This window comes from Watersipora subatra, chromosome 7 (genome assembly GCF_963576615.1).
Source record: "Watersipora subatra chromosome 7, tzWatSuba1.1, whole genome shotgun sequence".
NCBI classification, from domain to species: Eukaryota; Metazoa; Bryozoa; class Gymnolaemata; order Cheilostomatida; family Watersiporidae; genus Watersipora; species Watersipora subatra.
This window is the reverse complement of record NC_088714.1, coordinates 4,977,233-4,995,393: the sequence shown is the minus strand read 5'-3', so window position 1 is coordinate 4,995,393 and position 18,161 is coordinate 4,977,233. Positions and strand designations below refer to the sequence as shown.

At 43.7% G+C, this 18,161-nt stretch overlaps 1 protein-coding gene across 2 annotated transcripts in view; it reads right to left on the bottom strand.

Moving 5' to 3' along the window:
- The window catches only part of LOC137399411 (D-aspartate oxidase-like), a 33,167-nt gene that overhangs the window by 12,278 nt on the left and 2,728 nt on the right, over positions 1-18,161 (bottom strand). The window contains exons 6-11 of one of the 2 annotated variants that reach the window (XM_068085509.1): positions 17,190-17,244; positions 6,365-6,466; positions 6,109-6,167; positions 4,566-4,683; positions 4,127-4,222; positions 3,100-3,502 (exon numbers count right to left, since the gene is read on the bottom strand). In XM_068085509.1, coding sequence (XP_067941610.1) covers positions 3,386-3,502; positions 4,127-4,222; positions 4,566-4,683; positions 6,109-6,167; positions 6,365-6,466; positions 17,190-17,244 — 547 coding nt within the window. In that variant the 3' untranslated portion in view covers positions 3,100-3,385. Of the gene's footprint in view, positions 1-3,099; positions 3,503-4,126; positions 4,223-4,565; positions 4,684-6,108; positions 6,168-6,364; positions 6,467-17,189; positions 17,245-18,161 lie in introns of those variants that run through there. The other variant, XM_068085510.1, reaches the window with a different exon arrangement.

Sequence of the window (18,161 nt, the reverse complement as noted above, 5' to 3'; positions counted from 1 at the left end):
AAGGTTGGCTGTAACAATAACCCGGATGTGCAGTGCTTTAGACCTGCACTTCGAGCATTGCTCATAAAAGCAGATATCACACCAAGTCCCAAAGCTAACTGTATTGATCTGGATGTGAGCAGGGCTGAAAAAAACTGGCCACCTCTTGCTACATTTTCTGGCTAGAAAGAAGAAAAGAGAAGAGAGAAAAGCTGAGGAAGGTGAAGATGAGGAGTTCGGTGACGAGGAACTTTTTCTAACTCAAATGTGATGACTGTGTCAGGTTGTTGACCGATGTAGAAGTAGTGGGAAGTAGAAGTAGCGATGACATAACCCTAATCTCAGTTAAAAACAGAGGAGGATTGGTGACGCCAACCCCATTAATAGGTCGAATATGTATTGCTGCAGAAAAGCGCTTACGTTCACACATGGAGAGCTGTGGTATCACAAGGATAGTTTTTAAACAAGTAACATCACAGACAATAACATATGTCTTATTACATAACCTCAGTCAAGGTTTTACATGCACAGTACATGCCACCAATCTACTCAAAACTATAGTAAATCGCTATATTAAAATCAGAATACACTATGCCACTTCAAAACAGATATCTAGTTTAACCAACCTTAGACAAAAACTATCTTGTCTAATTATTTTCAGTCATGTCTAATGGGTGTTTAATACAGTTGTCCAGCTTAACTGCTTCTAAATCTCATTTGGTTCATTAGTTTGTGATGAGTTTAATTTCTATTTGGTCACTCTTTGTATTATCAATGATAATATTTACTACCAATGACAAATCATTGGTAGTATTCATTACCATGTGTGTAAGATTCTTGCCTTTCTCATCCAAAGTCATTATGTAAGTTTCATATATTTTCAATAAAATATGCAGTCTCAGATGCACAAACTATGGAATAATTGTGCAGGTTTTGGTGTTAAGTCAATAGGATTCATAGATCAGCTGATTCGCTCTACACATCACCATGACGTTGCGTCATGCTATTTATAGGCCTCACTTACACTGTATTTTGATTATTGGCATATCTAGGGTTTATTACCTGTATATCTATGGGAACTGTCAAAAGGTTGGTTGTAGGTATTGGGCTACGGACATGTAATGCTGTGGCGGTGAAGGCTGGTGGTAAAGGAGAGGCTGGTGCGCCATCGTTGCATCTTGGTAATGCGTACCAACTTCTTTGTTTTGCTGATACTAATATTATTTCGAATGAGAGTTCAACAATTTAACAATATGCAACTAGAACAAATGTCTCAAATATTTTAAAATCATACGAAGCTGTAATTAGCAGTTACATGTATTTTTAACTAATCATTTGTGGTAACTGAGGCACATCTGGTATCTACCCATCAATCTACGTCAGCAACTAACTGGAGTTGAAAGTATGAATTAGTTTGAATTTAGGTTAAGATCTTATTATACCTTTCGATGCATGCTTGCTCAAATCTCTTAACACGCGTACGTAAGCAGTATTAGTGAACATGTACTAATAATTTAATTTCCTGTGAAACAACAATTGCATCAGCAATAGGCATGTAATGAAAAACAACATTTTTATTGAGGATTTACTAATACCAATGGAAGGTTATACATACACACAACAGAGTAGAATCAAGTGACGCTAGCTCTACTAGCTGTGTGTGACAAGTTTTTATTATAACAAAGTATTCAAAACTATAGAATGATCATCCATAGAATATTACTTACACAAGGGTAAAATAACCAAATATTCACTAGTAAAAAATGACTGAACATCCGGTGATCAGCCATCACCTCCTCTTTGTCCCTTACAAGCTGTTCATTTACCTTCATAACGAACTGTTATGTTGTGTTAATAAACTTATTAAAGCCACCACAGCATGATCACCATAATCTATATAATCTTAATCTATATAAATTTCAAAGTTTGTCTGTATGTGTGTACTTGAGTATGTCCGGCTATAGGCAACAAAATCTTAGAATTAAAATATTGCAACCTGCTGGATTTGAACTCACAAAGATTGCAACGGCAAGTTTGAAATCCAAAGGTGTCTATGATCTAACTACGAGTCTATGAAGACTCTTACGATTGGTAGCTCGAACTATATATTATATGCATATACCTTTTTTTCGATTTTATCTGCTAAATCTATGAACTCTAGTAATATCTCTATAAAACAAGATGCTGCTTTTTGTCCTCGTCTACTAGGGCGAATTTGTTTTCCGCAAAACGATATCAACAATAACTTCTCTCGAAATTAAATTTGGCGATTGTATCTCAATTCAGTGTCATCCGTTATGGTAACAAACGGCTTAGCAAACAGATAAGTGATAAATTTTGATTAAAAGTTCACTAATATGCATACTAAAACTTCCTTCAAGTATGTTTTTGTTGAGCTAAATTCATAAGTTAGATTCAGCGTTTATGTTACATGTCTGTCTTGAAGGTAAGAACTCTGCACGTAGTACATTGTAATGTTATATTATCTTGCAGATCATAACCATTAAATACAATAAAGTTATTGTAGGTAATTATAGTTACTGAGGCTAACATATTGTTTTGTTACTATTTTTTAATGATGATGTTGATGATTCTTACCAGGAAGTGATTGCATTAGATAATTACTATGGGTTTCTATACCACTCTATACATCTATACGATATTTTCGCCTTATGATGCCAACACCGAAAAGAACTAAAATCATATAACCGTATCTCAAATAATTTTTCACTGTAATCATAGCAAAACAGACTATATTTAGCCACTACTTGCTTATGATTTCACATTTACCTTTAAACACTTTTACAGTTTTATTTTTCCTCCTAATTTATTTCAACAAAGACACTTCTTTCATTATATGAAATTTAAAAGTTACAGCTGTTTGAAAATGTTTGAAAACCTTTACAATTGTTTCATTTTTTCTCTTAATTCATTTGAGCTGCACAAAAAACACTTTTCCCATGATATGAAGTTTAAAAGTTAGAATGGTAAATATTGTATATGTTAAAATACAAATAAATTTTCTGTCCAAAGACTTTTGTGCAGAAAAGTGGTCATTCACATAGTTCAGTGAGATTTTATAGTTAACATTCACTCGATAAAAGATTTTGCAAGAAAAGATAACACTGAGTTCCGGCTGTATTATTCAACTAATTCATTCATTGACAGTTTTTGCCTAAGTAGCAGATGGGCAGAAATAACGATGAGCTGAACAGTTGATACCCAGCAATATCAGTTAAATGCTAACAATATATTACCTCTATAATATAAGTGCAAAAGTTATCAAAATAACCGCTAAACATTAGGGTAGCAAAAGTTATTTTGTTCAGCAAGTTATCTATTTTAGTCAAATAGAACTAGTAGGTAAATTATAAGAGATGTAATGCGTTTGTCAATGGAATGTGGTTCAAGATGCTGCTTTGTTTGCCACTGCTAAGCATTGGCAAGCTAAGCTCAGTACTTCCTCTGCACAACCCCAGTGTGTAGTAACACCAATTCCTGCATGTCCATAGTTGTGTATGACCTGCAAGACAATAAGGTACAGGGAAATGGTGTAAGGACATGCGTGTCAGACAAAGAGTGACTTGAGGTGGTGGAAACTTGTGATAGATTCATTAAATACTATATTAAGACAAAACATGTTATTTTTTGAGTACTTTTCAAATGATTCTGTCAAACTGGTGGCTCAAAATTGTGTTTTTAAATTTATCACAATTTGAAAAGCATTTGAAAAAATTAGTGCAATCACATCATCAATTCAACCAAACAATTCATAGCTTTTCATGTGTACCATGACTTACTCACTATGACTTGTTTGGCTGGTCATTGTGGTGTCACAAAAGGTCAGCTCACACATTTTTAGTGGTTGAATAACAAACTTGATTTATGCTGATGGAAAATATACAAAAAGAGGAGAGCAGAAAAAAGGAGAGAAGAAAAAAGGAAAACAGAGAAAAGGGGGAAGAAAAACGAGAGCATAGCGGTGAGAAGGAGAAAGGAAGAAGCTGCTCAGTCTAGGTTGAGTTTTATTTCAGTAATATACTATAACATAATATCTTATCATAAAAACATAAATAAAAAATGCTGGGAACTGCTATATCATAAAATTTTATTTTTATAAAAGGTTGACATTGTGCAGAAGTTTAACCTTGGTTGTCGGGTGAAAGCTTGTATCTAGTTCAAGGCGGACTCCATTTCTTCGAGCTGGCCTCAATCCAACCCAATCCATCTCAACCACAGCATTCTACGGTCAAAGTATTCATGATATTTTATAGACTAAGATAACGTGTCTGAATACAAAATACAATCCATAGGACCATGTAGTGATAACTCTAAATAGAATAAGAGTCAATAGATATCGCATGTGTAAGAGCAATGATGACCCTATAAAGTGAATGCAGCATTTCTATTCTGAAGCTCAAACTCCAGATGCCGGTAGTTACCAAACACCTAAACTAAGTGCTTGGTAAAAAGTTACACACACATTATTCTACTGAATTATTAGTTTATTACTTTCACAGTAACATCTCGTCACAGTGAACCAAGCGACCCATTGACACTTAACTACTCAGGCATCAATTTCCTACCTTAAAACTCGGCTCAAGCTCACAGCAGCCTTTCATTATCATTTCCTTTGCGTTTTCATCAACAGTAGTGTCATCGTTATCCTTTTCATGAGTGCCTCCGAGAGTTGCTATCTCAAGGCTAAACAAAATTTAAGAGTTTGCCATCAAACATTCCAGCACTGCTAGCATGGGTTTCTTCTTTTACATATTTTTTGAGCTGATAGATGAACAACATTTGTGTTTGATATGTGGAGTAGGTGTTTGGTTGGAACTGAGTTGTAGATGAGAGTCACAATCAAACTCAGCATCTTAGACGCTAACTTAAACAAGCTTGCAGTTGATTAAGACTCGTTACAATGTGCTAGTTCACACCAGACTAAACACGATGTACCAGACTCACTCAGACTGTACCGGGCTCACACTCTGGATGCACCGAGTAAATCTTCTCAACTTAATCTTTATGCTAATTCAGGGAAAAATTCAAATGCTTTTTGATACTACTAAGTGAGTAGAGATATAAGTAACAACTATGGCAGCTATATACACTTGTTGATACTACTAGCTGACTAAAGATATAAGTAACAGCTATGGCAGCTATAAACAAATGTTGATACTACTAGCTGACTAGAGATATAAGTAACAACTATGGCAGCTATAAACACTTGTTGATACTACTAGCTGACTAGAGATATAAGTAATAACTATGGCAGCTATATACACTTGTTGATACTACTAGCTGACTAGAGATATAAGTAACAACTGTGGCAGCTATAAACACTTGTTGATATTACTAGCTGACTAGAGATATATGTAACAACTATGGCAGCTATAAACACTTGTTGATACTACTAGCTGACTAGAGATATAAGTAACAACTATGACAGCTATAAACACCTGTTGATACTACTAGCTGACTAGAGATATAAGTAACAACTATGGCAGCTATATACACTTGTTGATACTACTAGCTGACAAGAGATATAAGTAACAACTATGACATCTATAAACACGGGTTGTTGATATACAAATCATCTATTTTAAGACAGAAAAATTTTCAGTGGAATGTAATAAAAGAGAAGATAAATTCAGATGATTTTGGTATTTAATTTACCTTATGATGTACAACTCTATTTGCCCTCATTATATAGAGTTATATATCAAAAACCTCATTATAAAGTTTTGACGGTAATATTTGTTGCTATCTTAGAGTCACACAAACTGATGAATGTGCAGAATGAAAATATGAAGCTAGCTATATAGTAGGACCTTCTTGCTATGAGCACCTGCAATATACTGAAATTATCAAAAACTCAAACTGTAACAAAAATAAGTTCATGTCTGGCCTGTAACAGCTCTCACTGAATATCACAGCAATTTCGAAGTACCAGCTTTTTCCAAGTGGATTGTAATTCACTTGGCTAGTTAGCAAGTCTATAGGAAAGATGATCATATTAAACTAAAAATATTCAATTGTTTTATGTAAATTAGGTTTGCTGGCTTTTTCTTTCATTACAGAAACAAACTACATTGTGGCCCTGCTGTAAATCTCAGAGATGAAACCTACCCAGGCAAAATGTAGAACGGTTTCAAAAGAATACCATTTAGGCAGTCGACTCCCTTCACCTAAAATGACATTAATTCATTTGATAAAATAAAAACAATTTTTACAATAAGAGGTATGTTGAAACAATCTTAGAATAAGGAGCTTTTGTGTCATAATGCTGACAAATCAGCAAAACATCTAAGTTTGCTTGAACATGAATTATAACAAGCTTGTCAATCTTTCAAAACTGGAGAGCACAGCTAAACTAAATACATGCCTTGATCACCTGACCCCTTATTGGATACAAAGAACTGTCATTGGCCAAAGTAGATGCCATGAGTCCTGCGCAGTTGATGACAAGGTCGTATTGGTCACAGAACTGCAATAATATCTTGAATAATTATTTTGTCGGTAGAAAACAAGTAAAATCATCATTACACTTGCGCAATAGTTCTTGAAGGTTGGTTAATATAAAAACGTAATAATACTAACACTGTACTACATGAGATGTAATAATACTAACACTGTACCACATGAAATATAATAATACTAACACTTTACCACATGAGATATAATAATACTAACACTGTATCACATGAGACATAATAATACTAACACTGTACTACAATAGATATAATAATACTAGCAGTGTACCACATGAGATATGATAATACTAACACTGTACTACATGAGATATAATAATAATAACACTGTATTACATGAGATATAATAATACTAACACTGTATTACATGAGATATAATAATACTAACACTGTACTACATGAGATATAATAATACTAACACTGTATCACATGAAATATAATAATACTAACAGTGTACCACATGAGATGTAATAATACGAATACTGTACTACATGAGATATAATAATACTAACACTGTACTACATGAGATATTATAATACTAACACTGTATCACATGAGATGTAATAATGTAAAGGTTTTGTGCGACCTTCACTTTCCTCCACTAGTACAAGACTCGTGCATGAGTACAATACATATATTTCTGCTTAGTCCACCAAGGTGTACAAGAAATGAATCAAGTGACAAGCAATGAACAGGCCCAGAACAGCTCTGCTCTACTAGACAAATGTTCGGGCTTATATAGCTGCTAAACCCCGCCCCTGTTCTGCTTGGTTAGGCCCGGCACGGCTCGACCCGGCTCAGTTCAGCTCGGCTCAGTCTTCAGTCAGTACGGCTCTGGCTTGGCTATGCTTGACTCGGCTGTACATCGGCTTGGCTAAATGTATGGGGACGCCATCCACCACACACTCCCCCATTGGCGACTAAGGTCTCCAATTCACATCCTGTGGGAGGACTAGCTGGGCCAGAGCCTCATGTTGGCGGGCTCCATAGCGGAGGTGCTCTATCTCCTCCAATAGTAGCTGGCGTTCCCAGCTCCCCAGGTGTTTCTGCAGCAGGGTTGCCTGCATAGTCTCAGCAGCCCTCGTCCAATCTTGTGCGTCCTGCGCTAGCAACCGGGCCCAGCTGCGCTGCGTCTGCAGGAGGGTCTGGCTGGCGGGAGTCCATCCTATCACTTCGGCCAGTGTGCGTGACCCGGCAAGCTCCACGGTCGTCCTGCTCCTCCTAGTCGAAGCTGGGCGGACCCAGGCTGGGGGGCACGGTGGTTTCCTAGCCCGCCGTACTCCTCTCCGGGGGCTGTGACGTCTCCTTCTTCTGGTAGTGGGTGTGCAGGCGGCCATCATCAGGGAGCCCCTCATGTTCTCCTGGCAAAACTGCTCCCAGGAGTCTTGATCCACCAGACATACCACCGGCTCCACTCCTCCTTGCTGGTGAGTCGCGTGGTGTAGTAACATCTGGTCCCTTGACACGTGCTGCCAATCGCAGGGGCACACAAACACGGCCGGGTGCTGGTTGTGAACTGGCAGATCCGGCAACTCCCATGTTGCACCTGCTCTTCCGCTCGTGCCACAGTCTGGGAAGACAGGTACTTAATTGTCCTCACGATGATCTTCTTCTATGGCCTGACCCTCTCTGGCTTCGGCTGCCTCACGAGTGTGCTTTCCCTCTCGGCAATGGCCGGCGGAGAAGAAGACAGCTCGGGTGAAGGGGGACTGATCCGTCTCTCCTTCGTGCATACAGCATCCACCCGGCACTCCTCTTCCACTGGTTCCGGCATAACTTCATTCAGTAGCTCCTCTACGCTGTCCTCTGTCAGAGTGGCATCCAGCAAGGCCTCTGCTCCCTCCTCCGTAATCTCCAACACGGCAGAATCTGGCCATCGTGCCTCATCCCTCTCCGTGTTATTCCCTTTGTAGGCCACCACGTTTGCCGGTGTTGGCCTACCCACTCCTTCTCCAGTTTCTTTTAAACTTATTGTGACCGAAGTCAGTAATTCCTGTAGAGATGTGTTGCCTTTGCTCTCCATCTTTTCCAGCGCTCTGATGTCGTTCAGAAAAAGTGAGTGCTTTAATAAGAAATCCTTAGTTGCGTCCGTGAGAACCGTTCTACCTCCTTCCCGCGCGACCTCTGGACCGTTTTCCGTTAATTCAATCGAGTAACATATACCATCTTCGTATCGTTCCGCCCTCCTGGTTTTCCGGGCCGGGCCTCGAATTGTGCCGGACTGGAGTTGATTGGATTGCGGGGCTGATGGGATCTGGTGTTGCGGTCTCTTCGTTCTCTACCGGGTTTGATTCCGGTTCTCCCGGAACTTTATTCTTTGTGGCCGGATTGATTTCTTCGGAACTAGGAGGGCGTCCTTGACTTCCTTCTTTCTCTGGTCCAGCTGAATTTTCCCCGAGAGTTACCTCCTCCCCTCGATTCTTTGCAGCCTCTAATAGCAACTTTTGCCAGCTGGGGGGTGGCATTATTGGTACAGGATCTATCCTGCCCTCCTCTTGCCTTCTCTCCAGCCTGCTGGGTCGAGTGCCCTTCATGTTTGGACCCCTTCTTGGCTCTAGAGTGGCTGGGGCCTGCCCCAACCTCTCTGGGCAAGCGTGATAAGGCTTCAGCCTTTCCTCGCTCTGGATGGAAGACTGTCTCTGCCATTCCACCAGATATGTTTGGTTCCCCCAGGCCTTCAAGACCTGGTATGGTCCCATGAACTTTGCCTGTAGCTTGGCATTTTCTCCTCGTCTTCGGCGTTTGTTCGTAAGCCATACTCAGTCGCCTGGGGCGTACAGCGGTGGTTCTTCCTTATCCTCTTGTCACACCTCCATCTGACTTTGCCAGAGCGTATCGTGCACTGTCTGCAGTCTCCGCTGCAACTCAAGAGCGTGCTCATGGGCAGGAAAGAACTCGGTCGGTGGGGGTGACTTTCCAGCTGATCTGGCAACCTCAGCTCCTGTCCCAACATTAGCATGTTGGCCGTCTCTTCAGTTGCGGAGTGGGGGATGCTTCTGTATGCCCTCATCAGCTGGAGAAGCAGTAGGTCCCACTCATCCTGTTCCCGAGTCAAAAGCAGTGCCCTCAAAGAATCTCTGAGTCCCCAGTTATTCCGTTCCACGACTCCATTCGCCTGTGGGTGATACAGAGTCGTGTGGGTCTTTTCTATGTTTCAGAGTTGGCACAGTTCGGCCATCAGTTGGCTCTCGAACTGCGCCCCCTGGTCCGTGTGGATCTGTTCGGGCAATCCCAGGTAGCAGAAGACCCGCTCATCCAGTGCGTTGGCGACCACCGGGCCCGTGGCGTCAGGTAGTGCCAATGCGTCCTGCTACCGGGTGAATGGTCGGTAAGAACCAGTACCCGCTGGTCCCCCTTGGTATGACAGGAAATGGCTCCACCAGATCCACAGCCACCTTCTGCCAGGGTCATCCTGCGTAGAGCTTCCTTTTTCCTCCGGCTGCCTTTGTCCCTCCATGCTTTGTGGCCTGGCACACCTCGCAACTCTTGACGAGCTGCCTGACTGTGGATGTCAGCCCGGGCCAATACCACGTCAGTTGGAAGCGACCTATCATCCTTCCCACCCCAGAGTGAGCCAGGGCGTGCGTTTGCCACACTGTGGTTTCTCGCATGGCCGGGGGACAGATGGCGCACCATTTAGCGTGGCCCTGCGGAGCCACGTGTGCTTCCAGCACGCCGTACTGTCGTATGCGCAGAGAGCCCCGCATGTGATGCAGGATGTCCAGCTCTCTGCTCCCGACCCCCAGGTGTTCTGCTGGCACCTCCTCCTCGGTGGCGATGGCACGGTACATGATGGCCACTGGTTCCTAACCGGTAGCCAGTGTCTTTGCTAGTTCGCCCTTTGGTCCTGTCACTCCTGGCGGGCCTGATAGCCCCTTGGGGGAGCCCCCGGCACCCAGGTTCAATCCCGCCACTGTTGGGGCTGGAGTCCCGTGCTGGTTGCTGGCCGGCCTCCCGGGGTATGCGACGTTGCCCAGGGTCGATCCCGCCCCATCGAGGGCGGAAGTCCCATCCAGGCAACTGGTCGGTACCAACGCGGCTAACAGCCCTTGTTCCTTTGCTAGCTCTTTCCGTGAGGGGCCCCCATTTCTCTGTTCAATGCTGTTTATTGCCGGCAGTCCTCGCAGGTCTGCCTGCTCAATCTATCCGCATTCCTATGGCGAGTCCCTGACCGGTGCTTCAGGATGTAGCAGAACTCCGCCAAGATCTCAAGCCGCCGGGCTACTTGGTTTGAGGGTTTCCTCCTTCGGCACAGCCACCGGAGTGACGCGTGGTCCGTCTGCAGGAGGAACTCCTGGTCATACAGATACGGCCGGAAGTGCTTGACCGCCTTCACTACTGCAAGTAGCTACCGTCGAGTGACGCAGTAATTGCGTTCCGAGAGGGTCTTGCTGTGGTAGGCAATGACCCTCTCACAGCCCTCCTGTACTTGAGACAGCACGGCCCCCACTCCACATCCGCTGGGGTCCGTGTCCAGAAAATGCTGCCTCCGAGGATCCGGATAGCCCAAGATCGAGGCGGTGCTGATGCTTTCCTTCAGCGTGTCGAAGGCGGCCTGCTCTCTTTCCGTCCATCTCCAGGGCTCTCCCTTAGCAGTCAGTCGGTGCAAGGGGTGTGCTATAGTGGCGAACTCCGGGATGTATTGTCGGTAATAACCGACCGTCCCGAGAAATCCTTGGAGTTCCCTTACTTCGCATGGACTCGGCCACTTCGCTACTGCCTCCACTTTGTCGGAGTCTGTAGAGACTCTGTTCCGGCTTACTATGTGCCCCAGGTAACGAACCAGAGGTTGTAGTAGCTCGCACTTGAAGGGCTTCAGCTTTAGTCCGGCCTTGTGGAGTCTCTGGAAGACCTCCTCCAGCCGATGTAGATGCGTATCGAGATCAGGGGCGATGATGATAATATCATCTAGATATAGCAGCAGCGTTCTCCAGTGGAGGCCATGTAGAATGCGTTCCATGAGTCTTTGGAAGGTGGTGGGGCGGACGTCAGTCCGAAAGGCAACACCTTCCACTTCCACAGCCCAAACCGTGTCGAGAGGGCTGACTTCTCCTGCGCTTCAGCATCCAGGGGTACCTGCCAGTACTCGCTCACCAGATCGAGCGTGCTAAAATAGCGACTGCCGGACAGGGCGTCCAGGCTGTTGTCGATCCTGGGTAGCGGATAAGCATTCTGCTTCGTGACGGCGTTGAGACGCCGAAAATCAATGCAGAAGCGCCATTTCCCGTCCTTCTTCCGGACCAACACTACGGGGGAGCTCCAAGCTCCTCCGGCGGGCTCGATGAGTCCTCATTTGAGCAGGTCCTGGACCTGCCTCTCGGCCTCTGCCTCCTTTTCTGGTCCGAGTCTGTGAGGGAGTTGTCAGATTGGCCGAGTACCCTCCTTAAGTGGAATCGAATGTTCCACCTCCGAGGTCCTTTCTACGTCGTCATCACCCGTACTAAATACGATGGCATACCGACGCAGCAAAGTTGCCAACCTGGATGTTTGTCCCCTTTCCTCACAGTTCGGCCGGGCCGACTGGAACAATTCTTCGAGGTGAGCCGGCCCTCCATTGATTGAAGTCGGACCGGCGTCACACAGTAAGGGATCGTCCTCTTCGACCTGCGGGGCCTCCACTCCCGTGTACGTGCCGATAGTGGCTCCGGACCGTAAAGTCAGCGGCCGCTCCATAATATTCATACAGTGAGTGATGACTTGTCTCTTGGGTCCCAGCTGGTTCAGGCTACTGGCCACGAGAGGTCCGTCGGGAAATCTCTCGATTAGTCCCATGGGGCAATAGTTCCGCGTGGTGATGCGACAGTGTATCGCCATCTCTGTCCGGGCAAGAACCACTACTCCCCTTATCACCTGCACTTTGCTCTGGAGCAACCGCCCATGCCGATCCGTGCAGACTAGCTGTCAGCCATCCATTCGAACCACCGGTTGCTCAAACTCGAGAGCGCATTGATGAGCCACGAAGAACGGCATTCCGAGGATGGCATCCTCGCTCAGTCGGCTCACTATGAGAACCTCCTCCGTCTTCACGTCCTTCAAGCGGATAGTTAAACCGATTATTCCGTAGAAGGGAAGCCGTGTTCCATCAGCCAATAGTCCATGGCTGTCACTCTCTTCGAGTCGGTCCCACATGGTTCCTGGCAATCGATCAAATACCTGCTTATTGATCAGATTGGTAGTGCATCCGGTGTCCAGTAGGAACTAGATGGGCCGCCCCTCCACTTTTCCTGGGAGGAAATAGCTGGTGGAGTGTGATCGGCTGAGGGCTTGCGCCCTAATGGTGTCCTCCAGAACATCCTCCGTGAGGCCTGGAAGGCTTCCTTTCCATGGTGGGGCGGGGTCAGCACTTCGGGCCGTACCACGCCCAGAGCAGTTCTGCTGCTCCCGTGATTGCCACTCCCAAGGCGGAGAAGGGGTCAGACCTGCCGCTTTTAAGGCAGGCTTCCGACTGTCCGGTCCAGTAGGAATGGTTCTCAGTAGAGTTGCCCTGATTTTGGTATCGGAATCGGTATCGGTGCCGATATGGGTGTCAAGTATCTGAATCGGTATCGGGCGATCTTTTCTTAAAAGATCGGAACCTTCCGATACTTTTTACAGATCAACCATTTAGCAGAAAACTGTATTTTAGCCTGCTCTACTAATAAAAAATCATCAGCTGTAAGCTTCTTACTTTTACTTAATAAATTTCAGGCCTGCCACACAATTTATTTCATGTCTATAGCCTGATCAACACAGCGAAGGAAACTTTTTAGCCAGAACGTAAACAAAAAGTGTGGTATTTCCCAGTTACAGCGATAGGATTTATTGCAGGCAATCACGAACAAGATAACAAAAATGGGAGACAAGAACGCAGTGTAATATTTCTATTTACTAGCATTATGAAAGTAATTTAAACAGTCAACGCATAAAGTTATCTATCACTCTCTTGATCCTGACGATACAATGGATCGTTTGTATTGTACAAAAAACGGTAACCCCAGTGGCGTATCGGTATGTAGCCTGTCCTCCAACATCTGTGGCAAGTGAATTCCCCCTTCAGTACGCTTGGCTACATTGATAATGATGGAAGAAAGAGACGTCTTACTGAGATAATTGAATCACTAACGGTAATTAAAAGAAACATTGATTTGCTCTAAACTTGTACAGGCACAGCAGTTCATCCAGCAATAGAAGAGGGACTTTGTTATCACAGATAGAACTGTACCACCAACAGTAATTACCTTTATTTACAAATTACAAGAAACATGGACTGTTTTGTTACTACATGCACGGTATGTCAGTATGTGAATATATATATATTTTTTTTTCATAAATGCAAACAAATAAATGCAATAATATTTATGTTTTCTTTGCATTATATTTGTATTTGCATAATAAAATGAACAACTATCTATGCAACACAAAAGATCTGAATCGGTATCTGAATCGGATTATTTTTCAATTAGGATCGGTACATCGAATCGGTATCTGAATCGGCTGGTGAATTTAGAATCGGGGCATCTCCAGTTCTCAGTGTCTGGGGCGAAGGGGATTTTGGGGGTCACCCTCCTACGCTTCGGGCTATGTCTCTGCCGTTTGCACGGAGGAGCGTAGGCAATATCCAGGACAAGGGGGCTGTCCAAACTAATCTCACCCAAGGACTGGTAATAATTCCGTGTCACCACAGGTCCTTCCTGTACACGAATTTTCTTTAGCCTAGTCCTTGCCGGTTGAGACTAGCCATCAGCCGTCGTCGAGTCCCGTGAAATCCTAGTATATTTCCGTGTTTGCTTGGCCTTGGCACAGCCAGTAGTCGGAGCTACTGCTGTGGCCGTCCTTCTTTCCCCGAAGCCGGTCTGGCATGGCAAGGGCAGTTCTTTCGTACATGCCCCGGTTGGCCACATCCCCAGCAAAGAGTAGCTAGCTGACTCCTTTTCTCAGCTGGGGCGTGCACCTGCTCCTGCAGCCGCTCCACCTTGTTCGTGAGAGTTTGGACCAGCCGGGCTAGTTTTCCTATGACATCTGTCTCGGCCGAGTTCACCTGGTCAGAGGTTCCTCCCTCCAGGACTCGCACTGAAGATCCTGTGGGCTTACGCTCGCCTTCCGCGATTTGGAGATAGTCATTTCCGGCTCGTACAGCGTCCGCCAGCGTGGGTGTAGGTACGGCCAACAGATGTCTTTGCAGGGCAGGGTCTCTCAGCGAGCTGCAGAAAGTCTCTATAGCCATGCTATTTTGGTGGCGATTTGGCAGGTCCCCGTACGCAATGCGCACCAGCCTCTCCACCTCCATAGCATGTTCCTGCAGCGTCGTTCCCTCCTCTCTCTTAAGGGCGTTGAGTTGACTCAGCGCCTGCCTAGCGGATAGTCCGAACCTTGCCCAGAGGGCATTGAAAATGGCCTCCTGATCCTTGGCTCACCCACAGTTCTCAGCCTGCTCGCCCAATGCTTCCCAGAGATGCAATAGAGTTGCTACTTTCGTCCACTGGTTGGCGTCGACTACTTCTGTGAAGCGAGCAATAAGATATTCCACATCTCCTTTCCCAGTATACTGGGGAGTCCTGAAGCACGGCGCAGGTTCCTGAGCTCTCGGCATCAGCAACACCCGCTCTAGTGCCTCGACTAGTCGGTCGGGACCTGGGTCAGCGCTCCTGGCTCTCCTGTTAGCCATGTCTAGCTCCTAGTAGGTTTCTACTCTTCTCCCAGAGCAGTGCCTCACTGTGTCTGCGGCTGCTGGCTCCTTTCTGGGTTTCTTCCCATGGAAAGTTCTTCCAGTAGAGGCACACCGCTTCCTTAAGCAAGTTCTGCCAGATCCCTTGGTAGGTTTCTGCTTCTGGAGCAGTGCATCTACCGGTCCGATTGGCAGGCTTTCCGCAGCTTTTCCTGGGTTTCTTTCGGTAGGAAGTTCTTCCAGTAGGAGCCTGCTGCCTCCTCAGATAGGTCCTCTTAGTAGGTTTCTGCTCTCGAAGCAGTGCATCTACTAATCCTGTAGGGCTTTTCACAACTCTCTCTGGGTTTCTTCCAGTAGGAAGTTCTTTCAGTAGGAGTAGTGCTGCCGTTTTTCTGGCAGCCCAGTTTATCCAGAGTCCAGTGATCCAATGCAAGTCTCGTGGTAGAGTTCTTGGGATCGTTACCAATCCCACTGCTGCCACCAGTGTAAAGGTTTTGTGCGACCTTCACTTTCCTCCACTAGTACAAGACTCGTGCATGAGTACAATACATATATTTCTGCTTAGTTCATCAAAGTGTACAATAAATGAATCAAGTGACAAGCCATGAACAGGCCCAGAAAAGCTCTGCTCTACTAGACAAATGTTCGGGCTTATATAGCTGCTAAACTCCGCCCCTGTTCTGCTTGGTTAGACCCGGCACGGCTCGGCCCGGCTCGGTCCAGCTCGGCTCGGTCTTCAGTCGGTATAGCTTTGGCTTGGCTATGCTTGACTCGGCTGTACATTGACTTGGCTTGGCTAAATGTAAGGGACGCCATCCACCACAATAATACTAACACTGTATCACATGAGATATAATAATAATAACACTGTACCACATGAGATATAATAATACTAACACTGTACCACATGAGATATAATAATACTAACACTGTACCACATGAGATATAATAATACTAACACTGTACTACATGAGATATAATAATACTAACACTGTATTACATGAGATATAACAATACTAACACTGTACCAGATGAGATATAATAATACTAACAGTGTACCACATGAGATATAATAATACTAATACTGTACTACATGAGATATAATAATACTAATACTGTATCACATGAGATATAATAATACTAACACTGTACTACATGAGATATAATAATACTAACACTGTACCACATGAGATATAATAATACTAACACTGTACTACATGAGATGTAATAATACTAACACTGTACTACATGAGATATAATAATACTAACAGTGTACCACATGAGATGTAATAATAATAACACTGTACCACATGAGATATAATAATACTAACACTGTACTACATGAGATATAATAATACTAACACTGTACCACATGAGATATAATAATACTAACACTGTACCACATGAGATGTAATAATAATAACACTGTACCACATGAGATATAATAATACTAACACTGTACTACATGAGATATAATAATACTAACACTGTACCACATGATATATAATAATACTAACACTGTACCACATGAGATATAATAATACTAACACTGCTACATGAAATATAATAATACTAACACTGTACCACATGAGATATAATAATACTAACACTGTACCACATGAGATATAATACTAATAACACTGTACCACATGAGATATAATACTAATAACACTGTACCACATGAGATATAATAATAATAACACTGTACCACATGAGATATAATAATACTAACAGTGTACCACATGAGATATAATAATACTAACAGTGTATCACATGAGATATAATAATACTAACACTGTATCACATGAGATATAATAATACTAACAGTGGACCACATGAGATATAATAATACTAACAGTGTATCACATGAGATATAATAATACTAACACTGTACTACATGAGATATAATAATATTAATACTGTACTACATGAGATATAATAATACTAACACTGTATCACATGAGATATAATAATGCTAACACTGTATTACATAAGATATAATATTACTAACACTGTACCACATGAGATATAATAATACTAATACTCGCTGCATTCATTATTTAGGATTGGCTCACCACTGAAAGATCAGAAACTTTTTCTTGCCTCATTTCCCCACCAGCCACCATGAACCTACAAGTAGTTAATGACTCATTTGTGATACCTCAGAACTGCTGATCACACCATAGTAAAACATATATTAAACCAAATGGTCCGTGATCTCTATAAATATGAATAGATAAAGCAAGATCTTGTTTCTAATGTATAAATAATAGGGTAGAATCTCCAGGTTATGTGATAGTCAAAGCACCAGAAAACTTCAGCCTTCAGTGTGTTGTGGGTTGAGTTGTCAGTAAGATTTTGTGTTTTCTTTGATGCACAAATAATGAAATATCTGATAGTATTATAGAACTTCCCGGATATATACATGTAATGACTGGAAAATAAGGCAGCCGTAGTGTTAGGTAACCTGAATATAGAGCAGCCTTAGTGTTAGGTAACCTGAATATAAAGCAGCCTTAGTGTCAGGTAACCTGAATATAGAGCAGCCTTAGTGTCAGGTAACCTGGGAATAGAGCAGCCTTTGTGTTAGGTAACCTGAATATAGAGCTGCCTTAGTGTTAGGTAACCTGAATATAGATCAGCCTTAGTGCCAGGTAACCTGAATATAGAGCTGCTTTAGTGTTAGGTAGCCTATAAAGCAACATCAGCATTGGTTAGGCGAGAGGGAGAGGAAGAAGGAGAGAGGGAGAAAGAGAGAGGGAGTGAGAGTGAAAGAGAGTGAGAGACGGAGAGAGAGGGAAAGAGAGGGAGAGAGAGAGGGAAAAGGAGAGGGAGAGAAGGAGAGAGAGAGAGGGAGAGAGTGAGAGAGAGTGAGAGAGGGAGAAAGAGAGGGAGAGTGAGAGAGGGAGAAAGAGAGGGAGAGAGAGAGGGAGCGAGGGAGAGAGAGAGGGAGAGAGAAGGGGAGAGAGAGAGGGAGAGAGAGAGGGAGAGAGAAGGAGAGAGAGAGGGAGAGATGGAGAGAGGGCGAGAGCCGAATATAAGCAATG